This window comes from Petromyzon marinus, chromosome 46 (assembly GCF_048934315.1).
Source record: "Petromyzon marinus isolate PM22_M1 ecotype Great Lakes invasive population chromosome 46, UKy_Petmar_22M1.pri1.0, whole genome shotgun sequence".
Classification (NCBI taxonomy): domain Eukaryota; kingdom Metazoa; phylum Chordata; class Hyperoartia; order Petromyzontiformes; family Petromyzontidae; genus Petromyzon; species Petromyzon marinus.
In genome coordinates this window covers 12,956,028-12,973,901 of record NC_133712.1, presented here as the reverse complement: position 1 = coordinate 12,973,901, position 17,874 = coordinate 12,956,028, and the positions used below count along the sequence as shown (strand labels likewise).

The 17,874-nt window shown below is 50.3% G+C and overlaps 1 protein-coding gene and 1 long non-coding RNA gene across 5 annotated transcripts in view; one reads left to right on the top strand and one right to left on the bottom strand.

The window, feature by feature from the left end:
* Nucleotides 1-2,159: 2,159 nt before the first annotated feature.
* RBM17 (RNA binding motif protein 17) lies at nucleotides 2,160-17,755 on the bottom strand. Of its 4 annotated transcripts, none has more exons than XM_076074194.1 (12): nucleotides 17,621-17,755; nucleotides 15,268-15,406; nucleotides 14,791-14,919; nucleotides 14,444-14,613; nucleotides 13,802-13,893; nucleotides 13,278-13,334; nucleotides 10,909-11,041; nucleotides 9,790-9,944; nucleotides 6,705-6,841; nucleotides 5,300-5,398; nucleotides 4,539-4,611; nucleotides 2,160-3,657 (listed from the first exon to the last, which is right to left on the bottom strand). In XM_076074194.1, exons 1-12 carry the CDS (start codon nucleotides 17,635-17,637, stop codon nucleotides 3,554-3,556), a joined length of 1,305 nt encoding a protein of 434 aa, XP_075930309.1. In that variant the 5' UTR covers nucleotides 17,638-17,755; the 3' UTR covers nucleotides 2,160-3,553. The 4 variants fall into 4 exon arrangements, with proteins under 4 accessions (XP_075930309.1, XP_075930310.1, XP_032827391.1 ...); XM_076074195.1 differs by having other exon boundaries at nucleotides 14,794-14,919; nucleotides 17,621-17,742; XM_032971500.2 differs by lacking the exon at nucleotides 17,621-17,755 and adding an exon at nucleotides 16,756-17,004.
* The window catches only part of LOC142930996 (uncharacterized), an 18,794-nt gene continuing 18,028 nt past the window's right edge, over nucleotides 17,109-17,874 (top strand). The window contains exon 1 of the long non-coding RNA XR_012946994.1: nucleotides 17,109-17,478. This is a non-coding gene — a long non-coding RNA (uncharacterized LOC142930996). The remainder of the gene's footprint in view (nucleotides 17,479-17,874) is intronic.

Sequence of the window (17,874 nt, the reverse complement as noted above, 5' to 3'; positions counted from 1 at the left end):
AGAGTTCGTGGCCGAGTTGACGGGATGATTAGCTAGATGTACCGGTGGACTTGAACGGCGTCGGCTTCTTGGCGTCGGATGGCTCCATTCTGCCCGTTGAGGCCTGGACCTCGTCCCATCGATGACATCGTTCGCTCAAGATGTCTCCGCCTGTGTGGCCACATTGTAAAACTGGAGAACTCTTCCGCACACCGTGCCCTGCTTCCGCCCACCTGGGTGAAGAGCGGATTCTCTACCGGCTCCGTCACGGCACCGTCCGGTCGGCAGTCCGAGGGACGCGTGGGGGTCTCGTCAGATCTGTTGGTGCCACGGCCTTTTGTCGCCTCCGGGTGGGACAGTGAGTGGCTCGATTGAGGGAGTGGATAAGTCGGTGGTTGAGTGGGCGAGTGGTTGAGTGGGCGAGAGAGTGGATGAGCAAATGTGTCTATATATGTTTATAATTTGAAAACTAATTTCTTTAGAACTTTGTGTGTTTAGATAGTTGTCCTTCCACCGCGCCTCCAATTAGTGCGGTTTGTCTTGGATGTGGCCGTGCCGAGTGCATGCAGACTTCGCTCGTGGACTGGAGCAGGTGGGCCCCGTAACGGAGGAGCCACTGAAAACAAGATTCCATCGTGGGCAAAGCCGTCGATGCCACTCAGCCACGGTCAAAGTGAGATGCATTAATGGATGTGTGGGTGTGCCAGGTGTGAGCATAGCTCTGGCTGAAATCAAGCCCCGATTCCCCAAAACAAATTGTGGCAACACATCCAAGTGACGCAAACGCAGTCGTTAGTATTAGCACCAGACGACCTTTGCTTATCTAATCTTAATTTGAAGCTTTCGTGACTGCAGGAATCCATACTCTTTAGTTCTTTCGGTAAAGTCACGTAGTTTTTTATTAATCTAATGTTAATACTTATAGACCACTCTTAACCTATAATTTAGCAATCTTTGAAATAACGTAATCAGCCAGACCATGCGTTGTGTTTTGACCGACCCTCTGTGTTGCATTATATTGTTTCCAAATTTTACTAAATCTTGTTCGATTTGATGTGCTTCTCCATCTCTCTTTGTCTCCCCTACATGCGAAGGCCTCGGCACAGAGACCCTATCTCTCTGTGCTCCATACGTTGTCTCTCCTTGTGTCTCTGTGTTAACTCCCTCTACTTAGGTGTCTGTATATATCTGCGGTTCTGCGTTTCCTCTCTCTCTTAAATTTAGCTCTTCTATGCGTGATGATTGCTTGCGTTGCAATCAAAACGTCGTATGCTATTATGTAATTTTATTATTTCTTATTTCTACGTGACTTTACCGAAAAAACCAAAGAGTATTTATAGACCAATAGTCTTTGCCCTTTGACTTTTAAATTACTTCACTGCCGATGGACACACAAAACACATACGCGCGGATGGGGAGTTGCTGCTGCACGTGTTATTGTTCGGGCTGCCAAACGCTCCAGTGTCCCGATAGGGGGGCAAGGGGGCGGGGTTTGTAAAGGGGGGAGTGGGCGGGGCCCATCCGCAACATAGGCGGGGCCAACATCGGGAAAAGTGAAGCCCGCTATGGGCGAGAATAGCGGTCGAGTGAGCGTGCCTACGTAGGAGTGGCTATGTTGAAGTGGCGTGGTTGACGGAGACGAGAAGGGGGGCTGGCAGCTCACCCACGTGTCACGGTTGAGCCGGCCAGAAATGTGGCAACTTTTAGCTATTATCGGCCCAGGCAAGCGAGTTTCCCCACGTGCAAAACCAGGCAACGATTCAGGTATATGGGCCACGTGTGCGGCCGTGTGACGCCATCCGCCTTATCATGGGTTCCACAAACAACGCAAGCATCACACGAGCAAGTCAAGACAAGCATACGGTCTCTGTAGGGGGTGGAGGGAGGAGCATAGGGTGACGAGCGGTGACGGTGGTGATATGTCGTGGCCCGTGCTGATGGCAGTGGTGGCGAGTGGCGGTTGTGATGGAGCTGAAGGTGGTGTTATTGATGCTGGTCATCATGGTGTTTGATAGCTTTCGTGGTGTTGAGTGCTTATGGTGTAGTTAGAAGTTGACGATACTGGTGGTGGTGGTGATGCTGCTGCTGCTGGTGACGATGGTGTTGGTGGTCATGGTAGCGGTAATGACGGTGCAGTTAATCACGCCTGTTGCACAAAAACTCACTGCCTTTGTCAGACAAATATTTAAAAGAAAATATATTGAAGGACGATTTGAACAATGCCTCTCCTCTCTGACAGGCGAACGGTCTCGCCATTCGGAGACCGCACTTTACACTGTGGTGTCTTGAGAAAACACCGGTATAAACGTAAAGAAACCTGGACGCGCGGACAAGTCCCGAATCGACGTAAGATCAAAAGCTTTCCACTCGCAAACACCGAGTAGCTTACAAACCCTTTTTGACAGTGAAAAAAAACGCATACGCTCGTTTAAATAAAAAAATAAACGCATCAACTGGGAGACTGTGGAACTGCAGCAGTTGCCGAGTGACCTCGCTCCTCTCACGCACCACCGTTTTGCACAGAGGAGAATTTGCAAACGGAGTTGTTGTTTTTTTACAAAAACGCGGCCTTCCGGAGCCGTGGCCGTTTCTGTGACCAGTTGACGTTTTTGTTTGTGCACGCACGCGTTAACTGTACACAAGGTCAACGACGTTACGTCTCTCTCACAAACGCACGTACGCACGCACGTATGTACGCACGCACGGACGCAGAGAAAACACGTGGGTGCGGGCGGGGATTACGCGCGGCATGACCGCTCTCGTCCGTCGCGACCCAGGGATTTAATTCCACGCCAGTGGTCGAGAGTAACAACGGAGTGGCAGGTGAAGGAGGGAACCTGCCCGAGAGGATGTGTATTGCAGAAATAAAGCGACGACGTTGGCTCGCGTGCAGGAGCTAAACGGATTATTACATTGCATGATCATGAAAAATGGTAAGAGCGTGGGGAGGCCTTCATCCAGCAGCGGTTAGCTTATGGCTGCTGAAGATGATGTAGTGTGTGATGAGCCCATGTCACCCCTGCAGCCGCTAAAAGGTGCTGCCGTTTATTGCAATGTGAATAAAAAATGAAGTTATCCGAGGAACAGATCGTGCCTCTGAATGACGACATTTAATCGAATCACCCAGGTAGTGGTGGAGCAGGAGTGTGGGTTGGGGGTGAATTGTGTCGACATTGTGGCCCCGTATATAAGTTTTTTCATTGGCACATCCGAACTGAACCAGCACAGGTGATTTTCCAATGGTTTTCCATCCTGCGCCGGAAAAAAAAACTTTGACACGCTGGCCTCGATTAGATATCCCAATCTGGCTCGTGCCCAAGCAGGGCCAGTGGCAGGAGCTAATGATGAGTTAATTGCATGAGACGTTCGTCAGTATGCTGTCAGGAAAGGGCATCACCACATCTACATCTGTCTCGAACAGTTCACTGTGTGCTACATCAGTGGCAGAGCTCAGCTTCTGCACTCAGCTGGGACACAGCCCTGGCGTGGCTCGGTTGTGCAGTGGAAAAACGGTATAACAACTTCTCTGCGTGTGTGCGTGAGCGATCGTCTCCCGAGTCGAGAGAGCGTGGGGTCACACTGAGGTGGCCAGGTCAAGACGGCGGAACTTGTCGAGGTTGTAGAAGCCGGCTTTAACGATGCGACCGCCAAAGTAGCGTCCGTTCAGGTCAACGACAGCTGCCGGGGGTGGTGGGGGGGGAGCAGTCGGAGGAGGGGAAGTGTTAAACTGTTGCAAAATTACAAATTAGAAACTTGATCCACAACCTCCACAGAGATCATAGCCAAGCAATGTGGTGAAATGTAACGATCCGATTCGAGAATGTGGCCAATTTATTTTTGTCGCTTTCTTCAATCTCGATTGTGAGAGGGCGTGGTGTCACGAGAAACAGTAGTCACGCGGCTCTCGCAGAGCAGTGAGACCACCTCTCGTGCATCAGAAAACGGCCCGTGGATGCGGATATCACAAAACTACTTCCGAGATCTCTTTAAAGCGACCTCTGATCCACACCGTGGGGGGGCAAACACCTTCCCACCCACCCTTTCACAAGACTGTAATATTTGCCACACAACAGTCAAACCGATATCTTTAATTCTAAGTGCTGGAATTTAGCCAGATTAAGTGCAAAACTGATTTTAATGTGATGGGCTTTTTTGTGTGTGTGCGGTCATTTGTTGACCAGGCCAAGAGCATCGACTTACTACACTTAAGAACCCAGTTACATTGTAGATGGCTGGCACCTGAATTCAACTTCAAGACCTCAGCAGCATTGGGTCAGTGCACCGAAAATATTTATCGGCCCACCGAGCCACGCGGCCGCTAATAATAAGAACGCACCAACGGAGCAAAGGAGAAATGCGCGGGAGAGTTTCCTACAATACAATTTATTGGCCTACAACTAATTATTCGTCAGCAACAGTTTAACCGTGTCTACTGGACCACGTACGACCTGTCTCCTTGAGATGTTTAGGAAAACTTTATTGCATATTTCGCTGCCGTGGTGCTGGTGAACGTGTGGAGGAGGAGGCGGCTGATGACGTCATCGGCCTGCGAAGCTTACCTTTGATCGCCGACTCCATCCGCTCAAACTCGAGGAAAATCCGCACCGCATCATCCTCGGGGGCGCCCGGCATCTTTAGGGGGCAAAGCAATGGCACACCGAGAAGGCGCGGTTGACGCCAGGAGAACGCGACGGTGCTTACAGAAACATCCACAAAGCGAAGAAACGCTCTCACGAGTCACAGGACAAACACGACAACACCTGCTGTGCGATGTCCACTCTCCCGGATCGGAACACTCGCGCAAACGATAAGCTCGCAACAACGCTCGGAAATAACTGTTCCGAGTCACAACACCCTCCTGAAAGATGCTCTCCTGGGTCACGACAATCATGAGGCATAATACTCAACTGACAAAACTCCATACACAATGAGATATTGAAAGCGGAAAAGACTCTCGAGTCACAACACCCTGACGAGTCACAACACCCTGACGAGCAACAACACCCTGAGGAGTAACAACACCCCGACGAGTAACAACACCCTGCCGAGTCACAACACCCTGACGAGTCACAACACTTCAGTCACAACACCCTGACCAGTCACAACACCCCGACGAGTCACAACACTTCGGTCACAACACCCTAACGAGTCACAACACCCTGACGAGTCACAACACTTCAGTCACAACACCCTGACGAGTAATAACACCCTCCCGAGTCACAACACCCTGACGCGTCACAACACTCTTGACAAGACGTGACGACACAACCCCTCTCGTACGCACGGAGCTGGAGGTGGGGTTCAGCCCCGCGGCGCTCACCTCGAAGATGACACACTTGATCACCTTGCCGTACTTCTCGCACTCCTCCTTGGTCTCGCTCTCTAGGTCCTCGTCAACCTCGCCGGGGCCAACCATGTTCTGCTCACGAGAAGACGGAGCAGGGAGGTGGGGCTTCACGCGGGTTCGAGTGGGTAGCTCATCTTGAGACATTTAACTTGTGTGTGTTTTTACAACCCATTTGTCAATGCACTGGAGGATGAAGGCACTCCCCCCCCCCCCCATGCCGTAGCAGACGTGGGGGGTTGTTTGACCATACTTCACAGTGCTGGGCAGTGCGGGTTAGTGAATGGGAGGGGGGTTGGGGAAAAAACGGTTCAGATATCACTCGTTAATGAAGTTAGCTATAGCTGGGAATCGAACTTGGGTTACTGGGATTGCAGTGCAGTGCGCCAACCACTGTGCCACTGTTCCCCAAAGGGATTTAGGAGGTTTATAATGGACGGACGGTTTCAGTTAAATGCAACATCTTCCCACTGTGAACAAATCTGAAGGCATTCCAGAATTTAATAATGCACCAAGAGGCAAAGTACATTAATCTATTATCGCGAACCACTGCGTTACTGCTCCAGACCCCCGCACGCTTGTGATCATCGTCCCCTGGGCAGACGAAACAAATCAGGTGGTCACGGAACCACATCTGATTGTAGTCACCGAACCACATACCACAAAGTGTTCTTCTCAATGCTTTCTCAAGGAGGTTTAACGCCTGAGCGGACTTAAACTAAACTATTTCATTTTACCAGGTAAGGCCCACTGAGCTAGAAATCTGTTTCAGAAGTGACCTGGCACCAAATGACAGCTCAACGAAGTGGCTTGTGGAAACTTACAGCAGCCAATCACTCTAAACGCACATTGATTCTAAATGTGGAGGGAAAAAACGGAGGAGCTGGAGAAAAGCTCCAGGCGACCATGGGAAGAATATGTAAAATCCACATATACAGGCGTTAAGATCGAACCCACGACCTCCTGTAGACCAGGTGAGGTAGTTAACATTTCGCCACCGTGACTTGCTATCGGTCTCCCCTTCTTTCTGTGCGAAGCGGGGGGTTCGTGAGCACTTAGTAGAGTTTATCCAACATGATATTATCACTTCCCAACGCTGCTGCTCGTGGTGGGGGTCAGCTCGCGGGTTTCACAGTGCAGCGCACAAACCGCCGTTCTCCAATGGTAAATACAGGTTCGCGCACAGAGCTGCGAACCCAGCAACCACGAGCGAGTTTCCCGGCCACGGCCAACATCAGTGGCGAGTGAGATCTGAACCAATCTTGGGCCCCTAACCGCCCCCCCCACCACCACTTTGCCAACCCCAGTGGCTGACAGTGTGGAGGGAGGCCATCATCCAGCAGTGGATTGTACATGGCTGCCCCCGATGAGACCGACGTACCCGCAGCAGCACCACTTTGGTCGGGTTCTTCAGAATCTCCGTCAGGGGGTTTGGCTCCTGTTTTTTGGCCGATGCTGGCGATGGCGACGCCGATGCCGCCGCTGCCGCCGCAGCAGCCACCACCGTCGCAGCTTCGGCTGTGGTAAAAGCCGGGGTGCGGAGGAGCGGTGGGAGCGCACGGTACAAACAGAACGGGGAGCGGGAAGTCAGTTGCCGCACTCGAGAGGTCATTGGTGCCCGATCTCAAATACGGCTACCACCCCTAGCCAAGCCTCCCTTGGTGCCGCTAGATCCCAGTTATTGCACCGATGACACCCATCCTCTGACGTTTCATCAAGACCACATTCTGATTTTTTGTACTTCAAGGACCACTCTTCCAGGCTCATCACCGTCACCACCTGGCTTTAGGTCTTCCCCTTGGGTTGTCGACCTCTGGGTGCCACTGCAATGCCCGTCTCGGTATCCTGCCCTCCTCCATCCTGCAAAAGCGTCCCACCCATAACAACCTCCTCCTCTTCCTCGATTATCAGCTGGAATTTTGCCGGTATTAAGTTTAGTCATTGGTGACCGAGCTAATCCCATCAACTCTCGGTATACTTCTTGTTGATGGTCTACCATGTGTAGTGATCTGCAAACCAATATTTTCCTGACTCTAGTCATAACCAAACGCTAAATATAACCCTAATACATCAACGACAGATAAGCTAAGACAAAAATACCCAACTCGCTAGACTTGAGAAACCGGTTTTAATCACCGGATGCCTGAAACCCGAGTTCAAACCTCGTATCTCAACATCTCTGAAAGGTACGAGCTCCCCATCATATGCCATGCTGTTAGTAAGAAACCACATCCCTCAATAGCACGATAATCACCGTTTACAAGCTTATGAAAACAGCTGCTGACGACACTGCACAGGGTGGGGGCAGGCACTTGCACAATCACGCGCAAAGCAAACACGCGGGGCGCACGGGCGACAAAGGCGCAGCACGCTCGGCAAATACACGCTCGTTTCTAGGCAGGGGTGGTGTACGTGATCGGCTGGTTTCTTCTAATTCTTGGAGGGAAGAACTCATGACAGGCAAGGTGATGAGAGATGATCGAAGTCACGATCCATGGCGGTGGTGATAGCAGCAGCTGTGTTGCCTTTTTTTCAATCCGGTTGGACTGCTTCTAATGGCAAGAGCCTGTGCTGATTTTCCATTGGTACAGACTGGAGAGTATGCAAATGTATTTGCACGTGCACATGCAAGTGTGTATGTGTGCAAAAGTGTGCGTGCGTGTGTGCGTGTGCAGGGCATTGGGGTGACCCATACCCCTCCATGTGTGCCGTGCCAGCCTTCATAGATGCTTGATAACAGCACTTGCCCCAACAGTCTGTTCAGGATATATATGGGGGCTCTATCTTTGTATGTATTTGTATATGCATGTCTGTGGTAATGTTTGCATGCAAGCTAGTACATGCGTGCGAGGAGTAGTGTTGTAGTGGTTAGCACTGCATTGCACTACAAACCCAACTACTGGAGTCTGTTATCCGGCCATGGCTAACATCAGTGGTGAAGATCTGAACCTGTCCCAAGCCCCCCCCCCCCGCCTAGGTTGACTCGGCTTTACACGAGTACCTGGGACGGTGCATAAACAAACATTAGCACTGGAGAGAAAGAGGTCGACCGATGTGGTGCTGGTCACGGCACCCCCTTCACGTGCCTCAACAGGTGCTCGCGAACAGCACTTCCTCCCAACGGTCTGCTAAGGATATATGGGAGCTCTGTCTTTGTACGTATTTGTATACGCATGTCTGTGGATAACGCTACTCCCCACACGCATGTACTAGCTTGCATGCAAACATACACGCACGCACACACAACATTACATGCGCACACGCAAACACGTTCGCACACTCTCCAGTATGAACCAATGGAAATAACGATCCATATGGTGGATCGTTGTTTTCTGCGTTTTTGTGGTATAAATGATAAAATGGAATATTGTAAGAGTTGTTTTAATTTAAGGGCACCGGGCAAACACACTTTGCCTGCTTTAACAAATGCTCCTCAATATTATTGGTTTGGAAAGCCAACAGGCGGTCTAAATAATATTTGCATTCATATGTGGAGAGAAAGAATGGAGTTCTGCTTATATTTACTTTCTCCGGGAAGCAGATGTTCATATAAAGATTCCACCCAATGTCCTTTAGGTCATTATTTATTTTACCCCGTAGCCTAAGTGCCCGCAGGGTATTTACACAGAGTCGTTAACTTGTTTACATTTTAGTGAATTTGAATAATTGGGTTCTGGTCTGTTGACTGGATACAGTACTGAGCGATGTAAATTTAGAACACGGTCTAAATGTGACTGCATCTGGAGACGCCGTAAGTGAAGCAAGACTGGCATTATGGAAATTTGATTACTCAGCCCTGCCCTTAATTTACTCTCGACAGAAGTACACAGCACTCTCTCCAAAATGATCACTAGATGTACACAGTGTCCATAAAGGTATCATCCATTATTAAACAATTTATAATGATGCAGTAGCCTGAGAGCTAGGCCGTTATGACAGACACAACCAGCACACTCGCCCTGTCCGCACACATACACCCACTACCAAGAGAAAACACACAGATCCCCCATATAGCCTTCAACACACTGCTGGGGCAAGTGCTATTCGCGAGCACTTTCCGCACATACGCACACAACACACCCATGACACGCACACCTACCACCATACACACAACCCCCTTCTCGCGTCCCAAAGACAAAGATCCCCCCCCCTCCCGGGTCAAGTGCTGTTGAGCGAGCACCTATGAAGGCCGGCACAGCGCACGAGGGGGTGGGTGGCCAGCCCCTTGTACAGACACACGCGATTGCGCGTGTGACGCATCCTCAGTGAACTACGTCCTTGTCGTGTCCCCTGCAAGTGCCCGGCCATGTCAACCATGTCTGGGGAAACCAAAGCTGCAGCCAGCTGGCCGAATCGTCATCCCGGTCAACACGTGACTACAGTTACACCTCCTGCCCAGGCCTTAGCTGGTGCTCTAACTGTGTAAAAGTCACGTGTTCGCCGAATAATAAAAGTGAGCTCCTCACCCTCCTTGGGCACGTTGTCTCCGATGACGATCTTGCCGCCGCGCTTGCTCGTCTTCTCGACGGACAGCGCCGTGCTCAGGCCCTGCTCGTGCTTGCCCAGGCCCTGCCCCTCGCGGAAGCCGTACTTCTGCATGATCTTGTGCGCCACCGTGCCTCTGCAATGCACGCACGCACGTGCACACACGCACGCACACCCACGTACACACACACACACACACGCGTGCACGTACACCCACAAACACACCGAGACACATGAACGTAAGAAAACACAGATGTGCACACGCCGTCTAGCCTCTCTCTGTGCTATGTAGCAGGGCCATTGCCCAAAATGTCACGTGATAAAAACACATTTTATTTTAACGTCGCAGTGTTTTTGAAGAACGTTGTGAGTTTTTTTTTTAACACGTGCACAAACAGGTGTAAAGTGGGCATGTGACGAATCATCAATGAGTTAATGCTTTGCAACTAACGACGAAGCCAATTATGCATTCGCTCTGTTCATCTGTTCGTAAGTGGGGGGGGGGACACCATCATTCTCATATATATGATCCAATAGGAACATAACTTTAGTACAGAGCCGTGTTGCATTTAAAGCGGAGGAAAATTCATCACATTCTGGTGTGACGTCAGTAAAAAGGGACTTAGTGGGTTCAAGTAGGAAGGGGAGGGGGTAGGTCGGAGGGAGCGATGGACCATATGTATAGGTCGGAGGGAGCGATGGACCATATGTATGTGAGCAAGTTGAACTTCTTTCGCACTGTACGTAGTCAACCACACTAATCGGAGGTGCAGGGGAAGGAGAGGTTAGAGAGGGAGTCCAAATGATTTCAGGGGTAAGAGGGAGTGCGGGACATTCGGGGATGGTAAAGCAGTTGCCAGCAACCAGAAGGACCAGAAAAATCAGGAGGAGCTGGAGGATCAGGAGGAGGAAGACCAGGATGAGGACTAGGAAGAGGATCAGGAGGACGAGAATGAGAAAATAGGACCAGGAGCACCAGGAGATGGAGGATCAGGTAGAGGAGGATCAGGAAGAGGATCAGGAAGAGGATCAGGAAGAGGAGGATCAGGAGGTAGAGGGTCAGGAGGCCGACCAGGAGGACGAGGTGTGAGAGAGCTCACCCCATGTTGGAGATGAAGGAGCTGGAGCCACCAGGTGGGGAGCGCGGCCTCTCGCCCGAGTCCTCGTAGTTGGGGGGAGGGATGGCCGCTTTACCCGACATCCGCCCGCGTTTGATCTCATCGTCAGGAGCCACTGTGTATGAGTCGGGGGGGAGGGGGGCATGCGAAGACACACAGGTCAGGTGTGCATTTACACACACAAACAGAAAGAAACTCGCCGTAATAGCAAGCACCTATAGCGGCGTGCGTGGGGCTGTCACGTATAAGTGTATACGCAAAAGTGGCTCCCAGCTCAAACAAGCATTGGTCAGATCGAACAGTGCGTGTAGAAATGGATTATTTACCATTCATGTATGCAAATTAATACAACTAAACTGAAACTATAAAATTCTAATTATACGATTGAGATGAACAAAAAAAAGGCATCGATTCTTAAAGTTAATCGTCACCCATAATCGTGCGACATTCATCAGATCGCTCGCAAGTCTTTACACTCACATCTCACACGCACAACCCAGCGCACGCATCACCCTCGGAAGAATCTATTTCCATTGTGGAGATGATGCATCAATATCCAACCGCAGTACCGTCCGGATTATTAGATGTAAGACGAACCCCAAACTTGTCCCAGGTGTCAATAAAGTTACACAAATCTGGTCACACGCACACACAGACACACGCCTGGATTGTAAGACATACCGCCAACTATCGTTGCTTCCGGATAATACGGTATTTATCTTATCCACTGGGAATTAATATGGTTTAATACCAGTGCATTAAAGATTGCACCATCAATTTCCCCCCTGCCAAATATCATCATCAGCCATTCTCAATCCACTGCTTGATAGAAAGATGATGCTCATAACACAGCGGTGTCACGTTGCACGGCAGCACGCACGCACACACACACATGCACGCACACACACACACACACACGCCTGGCGGACCCCGGCCCCAAGGCCTCGGACGCAATGTGATAGCACAACATTAATAATACATGCGGCTCGCGGCACCTCCTCGTGTGCGGTCTCTAAAAATACGACGCATTGTCAACGATTACGGAGATGAAATTCGATCCATCGGTGTCGGGGGAGGACTCGGGAGAGCTGGGTCTTGTCAGCCAGTGCGCTCTGTCCGTCTGGCGATGTTTGTGCGTCTGCGTTCGCTAAAAGCGGAGTAGTACCGGCTGGAGTAGTACCGGCTGGAGTAGTCCCTTCCCCGCTGTGCCGGGGGTCCCCTTACCACGTAGGGTCAGCGGGTCGCACGGCGACAAAACGTCCTTGCGTGCGTGAAAGTTACACTGGCGGGCAGAGAGCCCATTGCGTAAAGATTTATCGCGACTTGACGAGGACGTGGGGGCTTGCGTTTCCTGACGGAATGATACTACTGATGGTGTCATCACCACACCATGCCTGTGTCCATAAGATGATATGACATTATCCTAGCCCTTTAGCTGTGGGGCCCTAGGTTCGATTGGAACGAGCAAAGCTATAAACACAAGAAAACACGCTGTCACGTGGAGAAATAGCAACATTTATAGTTTGAGTTTTTTGACATCCAATGCCCCGATGCAGTTCATGATTATCATCCCGGGGGAGATTGAAGCCAGGAGGTGCAAGCGTTGGGTCGGCTGAGGCTCTAAACAGGTCCCTGCAGGGTGGGCTGGTAGGACAAGTCTCTGCGCTGTCTATTGCTGATTTTACACCCAACAGCACGAGATTTCACTTCGTTAAAGTATTGAAAGGGGACGGACGGACGGATGGACACATTAATCTATTGCAGGCTGGTACACTCAGTTTACAACTTCGTTCCTACCAGTATAATGGCAACCTATATGTCGGCCTCCCTTGTAAACAGGGGCGGAGCCAGGATTTTCAGCCCGGGGTGACATTCAACAAATTTTAATTTCAAGAATGATTAGAGAGTCAGGCTGTTGAACTAGACGCCATCGGTTGGCGACACACTCTGACAATGCAGTTGCACGGAGTCCGCCAGACCGAGTGTCGTACACTTATATGCAGAATGTTTCAGATTTTCGATTTTTTATTTTTTTTCGGGGGTGACAATTGTCTACCCTGTCACCCCCCTGGCACCGCCCCTGCTTGTAAACATTTATATTTTCACAATTTAAGGAAAAAGAACCATCATACTTCATACGAGGTTACTTATTGTGATGGTACTCTTTGGAATTATCCAAAATGTCCTTTGGGGGAGGATTTCCCAGTCTCATCTGAAAATTGGGAAGATCCCCAATCCACGAGATTGTAGTCGAACTCACGGGCCATAAGCACAGTCGAATCCTCATGCGAGGCATTTGCAGGAGACAAAGAGAGCAGTTAAATAACGGCACAGAATGGCATGGGACTCACAGTCTTTGTCCCTCTCCATGAGCGATGATGGTGGCGCGATGGCAGCTCCCATTGTGCCTGGAACCACATCACCGATAAATTGCATCAGTGCTGGATGTGAATATAACTGTGGCTGCAGTGGTGACATGAACCCATCACATACAAATAATGTTTAATCGATTATAAAGACATTATTACACAGGTGGTACCTACGCGTGCCTTACGTGAGGTCAGTAATAGATATTAATCGATATATCAATGCCTCGTACCACATCTTTCACACACCACGAGCCTGTGTGACGGCACCGTATGACCAACTTCCACTGCAGTATACCCCACGCTATATATATGGGAGTGACTGATATAACACCATATATATTTTATTATTTTGTTGTTTCTCTTCAACGTGACTTTACCGAAAAAACTAAGAATATGAATTACTGCAGTCACGAAAGCTTTAAATCAAAATGATATAACACCGTCGCTCAATATCATTGGTCGACCGATGTTGTTAAACATCCAGGAGCAACGACGAGAGGCATCACCTCGTTTGCGTTTCTCCACCTCGTACTCCTCCTCGTCGTCCGACTCGGGTCGCCGTGACATGCCGCTCGCCTCGTGACGCTCCTTCCGCCTCCTGCCGTGTGAACGCAAGCAGTTAGACACAGTTACACACCTAGTCGTACATACCAAACGTCCAATCACATGCAAATAATAAGTGCGAGGATGATCGGAGTTCGCGTGATGGTTTATGCTCCTTGATGAGATCAGCAAGACATTGAGGTTCACTTGTGGCAAGCACCCTGTGTGCAATGATCGCGACCTTACAACGTATTCGTTCGGCAACCAGAAGCCTATGCAGCTCCGCGATCACTGGACGAACGTGCTCGGAAAACTTATTGGCAAGTGCTGTTAGCGAGTACCTACGATGGCCCACATGGCACACTAGCAGGTGGTGTCGCCATCACAATGCCAGGACGCCTTTAACCATTCAGTGCCAATGCTCACCCACACCAGGCACTAATTTAAGGCTGAGTAGGGGAGACCCAGCATCCGTTTCAGATGTCATTTATGTTGCCCACAAGCGGGAATCAAACTCGGGTAGCCACAGCTTGTAGCGCAGTGTATCTACTACTACTACAACACGACTCCTTCCCACACACACTTGGCGCGTCACTGGCACTCACTTCTCCCTGTCGTCTATCTCCTTCTGCCGCTCGTGCTCACGCTGACGTTGTCGGTCCTCCCGCTGCCGCTTCACCACCTTGTCGTAGTCGTTGGGGTACATCGGGTCGTACTCATCCGCCACGGGGATCAGCATCTCCCCCATGAAGGCCATCTGTGCGGCGCCGGACTCCTGCTCAACCCAGAGAAGAGCGCAGATATTAGCGCAGCGTTGAGGAACCTACAGCCAATGGGTCAGATACGACCCGCTACATCATTTCGTAAAACGGCCACAATTTAATTTCATACGACCCTCGATCATTTCTATTTCCGCCGCGAACAGTGGCGGTAAACGGTTTACAGGTGGCACCACCTTGGGTGTGGTGGCGACTGGCGGAGGCGGCGGCGGCTCAGGGAAACTCGTCCGCTCCTCTGGACCCGAGTTGCGCTTGAGGTCAACCACAGGTGCCAGCACTGTGCTCTGCTTGCCCCTCTGGTTCTACCGAGAAAACAAAAAACAAAGCAGTTACGTGAAAGTGTTATTGGCATTCCAATCATTATCATCACAGCCATGATCAAGCCATCCATCAATCTATAATTGTGTTAAGCTATAGAATATATTGTCCCGAGTGTGTAAAATCCAGAGTGGTGTTAAAATATACATGGAGTGAATGAGCTCATGGGCACGATAGGTGGATTATTAAATGAAAAGATCATGAGAGATGGCAGCGGTTTGGGGACGCCTTCATCCAGCAGTGGAACGACCATGATTAATTATGATGACGAGTTTGTTCAAGTCTTAGACCGTAACTAACTTGAGGGTTGGGGTGGAGTAGTGGGTTGTTACCTTGGCCTGTGTGAGCGCCGCCTTCTTAACCTGCAGCTGCGACTGCAGGAGCTTGAAGTTCTTGGACCATCCCTCTGTCTTGGAGTCGCTCCTCTCCACGCGAAGATCATCGTACAGCGACATCGTCGCGCCCTCCTCGCTGCAGCGACAAGTTGGGGGGGGGGGTAGGATTCGCTTTCAGACAACTGCCACAGATACTCAGAATATTTAATGATTCGAGGTGCAAACGCTCGTTCAGAGTAAAGCGGCTCAGAAAGGCCCAAGTTCAAGGAAAAGGGTGCGTTATGCATGTCCGTTGAACCTCTTTCGCAACCGTACGTAGCCATACTCTTTGGTTCTTTCGGTAAAGTCACGTAGGTAAAAATAAATTATAAAGTTAATCAAATCACGACGTTTCGGAGGCAACACAAGCTTCCGTCATGTGTAACTAGCACAGCAAAATAATCTCCGATTACAAAATAGCTCTCTTTACAGTAATTTTGCTGTGCTAGTTACACCTGATGACGGACGCTTGTGTTGCCTCCGAAACGTCGTGATTTGATTAACTTTATTTTTTATTTTTACCTACGTGACTTTACCGAAAGAACCAAAGAGTATGGATCATTGCAGTCACGAAAACTTCAAATCTAGAATTAACGTACGTAGCTAATCGGAGGTACAGGGGAAGGGCAACTAAACACAAAAAACATGTATTGGGCGCTTGATTAAACGCCTCAGCATCTCAAATCGCCTTACAGCAATTCTCATTTCAACCATTCCAATGCCTTGCGGGAGTCTAGGAGCCAAGGGGTCCCCCCAGTGGAAAATATCCCTACGTGGCACAAGAAGTATACTGCACGGGCCTGAAAATGCTCTAAACACGCTTCAATTAAGAACTATCAAGGCTTAAATCGTTGTCACGTAACAATCGCCATGACGTAGCGACGCTTATGCCAGGCTAGGTGCACTGCGAGGTCACGCGGAGTGTGAGAAGGTTCACTGCAGGGTGTCAGGGGACTGAGAAGACTGGCCGATGCACCACCTGTGCCAGTGTGTACACACGCGAACACACACGTGTACCACAACCCGCTATTCGCCACGAAGTGACCGTGACATCACCACGGCGCCTGTGCCAGACCAGGTGCACTTCGAGCCCACGTTAAGTGTCAAAGTGCTTGCTACTGACAGGAGGTCTCGGGGCAGACCCAGCAGGTGCCATGGGTTGACCGACTGAGACGACTGCTAGATGCACCAGCTGTACCCCCTACTGTACACACACAATCGTCCTAACGGTGGCCACTCACCACTGAATGGCGGTGGCGTCACCGCGGCGACAGTGCCAGGCTAGGTGTACTTTGCACAATTACTTTGCACAGGCACATTAAGGTGCCAAGTACTTGTACGCACACGCGTACGTACACACGCGTAAATACTCACGCGTAAACACTCACGCGCGCGCACAACCCGCTACCCCCCTCATCGTTCGTCTCAATGAGACTCGGCACTCGCCTGGGTGAAGCCTGGCCTAGGCCCCGGGCGAATCCTCGCTTCGCTCCAAGCCCGCGCACTTCGCTCAGCGCCTCCCCGTGCCGCTTCCCGCTCGCCCGGGGGCGGTAAGCCGCGCTGCCGCCGCCGCTGTTGCTGCTGCCGCGCGCGTTGCGCCCACCGCGGCGCTGCGACTGTCAGCTCGAGTCGACTCTTCACGAGCGGAACCCCCACACTTAAACTGGCGCGGACGAAGCGTGGATTTCATACAACGCACAAGCGATCGCGTGGAGACAAAGCCGCGCGATTGGTCGGCGCCGTTGCCCACGTGACAGACGCCAGCCAATCCAGTCGGCGAGTTCGCCGTCGCCGATGTGCAGTGGGGATTTGCAACGCGGACGAATGTTACGGGAAGCGACGAGGCGCGTGCGCGCGTCGAGCGAAACGCGATTTGTAAATGATCCAAATGCCAATGAGAAAATCTTAAAAACTTTCGTGACTCCAGGAATTCATATTCTTTGGGTCTTTCGGTAAAGTCACGTAGATAGAAAAATAATATCTACGTGACTTTATCGAAAGACCCAAAGAATATGAATTCCTGCAGTCAGGGAAAGCTTTAAGTCAAGATTTAACCGCCTCTACGGGGAGGGTTTCCACACAACCATTCGATCTTTTAACAGACTCCGAGACAAGAAAGCTCATCTGATCGAGTCGCTCACTTCTCTGAAGCGATGCCGCGACACCAAGGTAATACCGATCGCCTTTATTTTTGTTTGCATTCTGACCACAAGTATTGTGATTAATGCTGACATATTAATTAGCAGTGGTATTCCTAGCTCTGCGATCTTAAATTTACTTGCAAATTCCATCTCTAGCCCCGCTCACTTACCCTTGGGTTGTATCCATCTCAAACCTATATAACCTTTGGCTTGCAGTAGCTATCTCGCTATATTTCTTCCTGCCTCAGCACAGTCCACCTTGCTGTATTTTTCAACGGTTTTACTAAACTTGATTCCCGTGTCGTCAAATCTTGTGATCAAAATTTAGTCAACTTCCGGTTGTCCAATCAATTGCAAAATTTGGCACACGTACTCAGATCCAGTGACAATGCGTGCCTGTATCAAAATCTGAATCAATTGATAA